General features: G+C 59.7%; 1 protein-coding gene across 1 annotated transcript in view; it reads right to left on the bottom strand.

Annotated features, from left to right (window-relative positions):
- ATP8B3 (ATPase phospholipid transporting 8B3) overlaps positions 1 to 4,521 on the bottom strand; it is a 39,518-nt gene that overhangs the window by 29,629 nt on the left and 5,368 nt on the right. Inside the window, exons 7-12 of the mRNA XM_045300038.1 lie at positions 4,388 to 4,460; positions 4,192 to 4,262; positions 3,380 to 3,462; positions 2,466 to 2,624; positions 1,814 to 1,837; positions 928 to 1,016 (exon numbers count right to left, since the gene is read on the bottom strand). Of these exons, the coding sequence (XP_045155973.1) occupies positions 928 to 1,016; positions 1,814 to 1,837; positions 2,466 to 2,624; positions 3,380 to 3,462; positions 4,192 to 4,262; positions 4,388 to 4,460 (499 nt within the window). The remainder of the gene's footprint in view (positions 1 to 927; positions 1,017 to 1,813; positions 1,838 to 2,465; positions 2,625 to 3,379; positions 3,463 to 4,191; positions 4,263 to 4,387; positions 4,461 to 4,521) is intronic.

The following is a 4,521-nucleotide window of genomic DNA, read 5'->3' as shown; positions in this document are numbered from 1 at the left end:
TGACGTGGTATTTTCAATCGCCTCGTGTGCATGTTAAAGCTGGACATTGAATAAGGAAGACAGAAGAGCAGCCACGCATCTGAAAGCGGTGCTGAAGAGGACTCTTGAAAGCACCATGGAGGCTAAGAGGACAAACAGATCTGTCTTGGAAGAAGTATGGCCAGCGTGGGTGTTAGCCGTGATGATGGCGTCTTTGGCTCGTGGACTTTGGGCACGTTGTCAGGAGAGGCCAGGCCCTGGAGAGGGGCATCGGGCCTGGTCAAGCGGAGGGGCAGGGAGAGAGGAAGACCGTCCGACGAGGTGGACAGGCACAGTGGCTGCCACAAGGGGCTCGGGCATAGGAATCTCACGAGCTCGGCGCAGGGCCGGGCGGCGTTTCCTTCTGCGGTGTCTCGGGTCTCTGTGGGTCAGAAGCGACCCAACGGCCGCTGACCACAGCATCTATGAAGTTCAAGAGTTTGAAAGAGAGCAGCGCACTCGGCAGGCTCCCTGCACTGGGCTCCCACTGAGGCCCGTGGCAGATGGGCCCACCGGGACCCGTGGGGTTCCCGCTGCCTTATTTGTGCAAGTAGACAGCCAGGCCTTTCTTCCCAGTCTCTCTCTGTCCGGGACCAGCAGGCGGGTGGACAGACAGATGGATAGATGGATGGATGGATGGATGGATGGATGGATGAAAGGATGGATGGATGGATGGATGAGGGCCACGCCTGCACTGGCCAGACCTCTTGGGCAGGCGTGGGAGCGTGGTCCGACTTTTGCCCGAGGTTACTTGGAGAATGTCCGGAAAACGCCAGGATCGGGATGAATTGTGCGAACGGAGAATGTGGGGAATTTGAGAGTCTCGGGGTCCTGTCCGCGAGGTAGGGCCATGCAGAGCCCACCAACCCCCAGCCCCCAGGAAGCTCACCCCACCCCACCCCCACTCACCAGGACCACCAGCCTGTTCATCAGGCGGTCCAGCTTCGTTCTCTTCGGGTGGATCTTGCCACAGTTCCTCATGATCTTTGTGTCGAAACCTGCGGACCCGGCCAGGCATCAGTGGTGCTGATGGAACCCCGGGGACACCTGGGCACGGTTTGGGCATGGGCTGCCTCCCCCTGGATGCCCCAGCGCTCAGGGAACTTGGCCAGTCTCCCCACCCCAACCCCCTATTCCTTTTTTCTGGTTGCTCCACCCAGTGCGGGCAGCATGCCTACTTCCCTCGTTAAAGAGGCAGAGCTAGGAGAGGACCTAATTCTTTATACTCAGAGAGAGCCATCCACCTGCCCACCCATCCACCTGTCTGCCCACCCATCCTTCTATGCGTGTGTCCACCTTCCTTCCATCCATCTTTCTGCTCACCCATCCTTCCGTCCATCCATCCGTCCATCCATCCATCCATCCATCCATCCATCCATCCATCCATCCATCCATCCATCCAGGTATTCTTTTTAACAGTTTTATTAGCACTTCGTCCACATGCCATACAATTCAACAATCCAATCATATCAAGAAGAGTTGGGCAATTATCACCCCAGTCATCCATGTATTCTTACAACCAGTCATCTGTTCTTCTTCCACCCACTCACCCATCCATCCACCTACCTACCACCCCTCACCCATCTATGCATACACCCATCTATGCAAAAATCCATCCATCCATCCACCTACCATCTATTCAAATACCTATCCATCATCACCTACCACCACCACCACCCATCTATCCATACACGCATCTATGCAAGCATCCATCCATCCACCTACCACCCACCCACCCATCTATCCATACACCCATCTATTCAAATACCTATCCATCCATCCATCCACCTACCACCCACCCATCTATCCATACACCCATCTGTGCAAACATCCGTCCACAAACCCATTCACAGATGTTGTTAGGCGGTTCCGACCCATAGTGACCCTGTGCACAACAGAACAAAACCCTGTCTGCTGCGCCATCCTCACAATTGTGCCTGTGCATCCATACATTCACCCATGTATTCATCCACCCACGCACCCATCTCTCTATTCATACACCCACCTAGTGATCCATTCATTCATTCATCTCTTCAACTATGCATCCACCCATCCATCAGCGCACCTATCCACTCCATATTCATCCATCCATCGACTCAAAGACCCACCTATCCATCCATTTGGTCATCTATTCACCCATCTATCCACACATCTATCTATTTAACATCCACCCACCCTCCCACCTGCCTATCCCACCATGTGTCCCTCAAATTCTGATCTTTGTACAACACATCCCCCCTGCACTCCACCCACCTGCTTTTCCCACCCAAATCAAGGGTGCTGCCTCAGCGTGGCCCTTTCCACAGTCCCAGAGACCGGGATCCAGAGAAACCAAGCCAGATGCCTGTGTTGCCCAGGCCTGGCCCCATGACTTCTCACCCGTGCCCCCCACCCCTGGGGCCCAATCCCACCAGCCCTCGTGCCAGTGCCCGCGGCGGCGGCCATACCCGCGTAGATGACGAGTCCGTAGCAGGTATCCGTGTTGCGGATCTTGCAGCCACGCAGGAGGATGTTGCCGCTGTCCAGCGGGTACTTCTTGCCTCTCCAGTCCAGGCTGCCCACGAAGTGGTGCATGCGGCCGTTGGGTTTCTCACACACCACCTTCCCTGGGGGAGGCCCGTGCTCAGCAGCCCACAGTGTGACTGGGCTCCCACCCACCTCCGACTTAGGGGGCATGCACCCGTCACCCTTGGGCACCCCCCCCACACACACACACGCACTGTCCCCCACACCTCCAACCCCGCCATGGCATCTTCTCTGAGATTTTTCTGTCCTTCAGCCTCGGGGCCTCCCTGAATGCTGTTCCCCCTGCGTCTCACACTGGCCCAGGAAGCCCACCCAGGCCCTCCAAGCAGATGGGGCCCCCACGCCCCCCCACCTAACTCCTCCTAGTGCACCGTAAGCGTGTGAGGAGGGAGGGAGTCCCAGGAGTTGGTGAGCGACGGGGACAGGGCCTGACCGCTGATTGGGTGTCTGCCGGAACACAGTCATGGGCCGCACCACCACCCTCCCTCCCTGCAGCCACGAGGGCCAGGGCCACTGCTCTCGCTGCTGCAAACAGCCATCAGGTCGGTCGGCCCCCAGACTCCAGGTGACCTCCTGGGGGCAGAGACAGCGGGCGGGGTGGGGGTGAGATGGGGTTGCACAGGGGTTTCTGGTGGCCACCTTTCCTGAAGTGGACCTGGTGGGTGGGAAGGAACCACCGGCCCTGCAGTCGGTCGGCAGCTGAGGTGAGCGCTCCCCGTTACCAAAACCCTCCAAGGGGCCGGGGTTTCCCAGGCCCCTTAGGCAAAGGAGAGGGTAGAGGCGGCATAGGGGGGGGGGATTGGGGGAGGGGAGGGCCCCCTCCTGGCCCACTCACCTTGGAAGTTCGACATCCTTCGTATGCTCCTCAGCTCGTGGTGGGTGGCTGCCACCGCCTGTCTGAACTTCAGGTTGGTCTCCCTGACAACGAGGATGGGGGAGCAGGTGACCATGGACTGGACCCTGCCCCCCAGCAGGGGACCCCCCCAAGCGTTGTCAGCCCACACCTGTGACTCACCAGCCAGCGCCCACGAGGGCACCACGGAGTCCCTAGCAATATCTGTGCAGGGAGGGTGCACAGGCCCTCTCTCCTATGTTAGTGCCACCCCCCACCACCCCCGCCCGGCCTTTTGTTGGCATCATTTTAGTTTGGGGTGGTAAGCTACAGGAGGGGGCTTCAAAAACGGGATGAAAAGACTGCAGACACTTTGAGGAAATTCTCTATGCCCTCACCCACCCACCCACCCTCCGGGGTAGCAGCAGCAGCCAACGTGGCTGCCGTAGCCACTGTGAGGGCTGGTTGGCCCGGGGAACGCCCCTTTGCTGTGTCCCTCAGCCTCCTGCTCCCAAAGCCTTCCGGACGGCCCCAAAGGAGACCCCACGCCCTCCACTTCCTGTCTCTGTGGTTGTGCCCGTTTCGGGGGACAGACACGTGGGACGCTCGGTGGGAGCGCTTCTGGCCGGGCATTGGATCTGGGGGGGCCACCCCTCCACCCCTCCGGATGCCCACAAACAGACCTTTCTCCCGAGGGGCCTTGGGGTGGGGCTGGACCCCGGCATCTTGCAGGCCCCCGAGTGCTTGTGGGTGGTGGGGGGAATGACCAGATTGGCAACCAGGGAAGGGGTGCCAAGCTCCCAGGCCCCTCTTACCCGTCAATGTCCGCTGTCTCCACGTAGCACAAGCTACTGGGCTCAGTGCTGGACAGCAGGAGCATGTCGGCCTGGGGGGAGGGGGTGGTGAGGGGGGCGTAGGGGGCAATTGGAGGAAAGGAGGGGTCCATCACAGCTGGGGCCGGGGAGGTGGTCCCTCCCCCCTGGGGTGGGGGCCCTCCCAAGGCTCACTCACCGGGACAATGCTGTCCTTGCGCAAGCACACCACGTCTCCCACACACAGGTCCTCCCACCTCCTCCAGATGAAGCTGTTGGGGGCGGGGCATGGGGGCCAGCAGCAGGCATGAGGGGCATCCCCTCACTCATCCC

Source organism: Echinops telfairi, unplaced genomic scaffold (assembly GCF_000313985.2).
Source record: "Echinops telfairi isolate 266 unplaced genomic scaffold, ASM31398v2 ScPeMD7_7459;HRSCAF=8497, whole genome shotgun sequence".
Lineage (NCBI taxonomy): Eukaryota > Metazoa > Chordata > Mammalia > Afrosoricida > Tenrecidae > Echinops > Echinops telfairi.
This window is presented reverse-complemented; position numbering and strand designations above follow the sequence as displayed.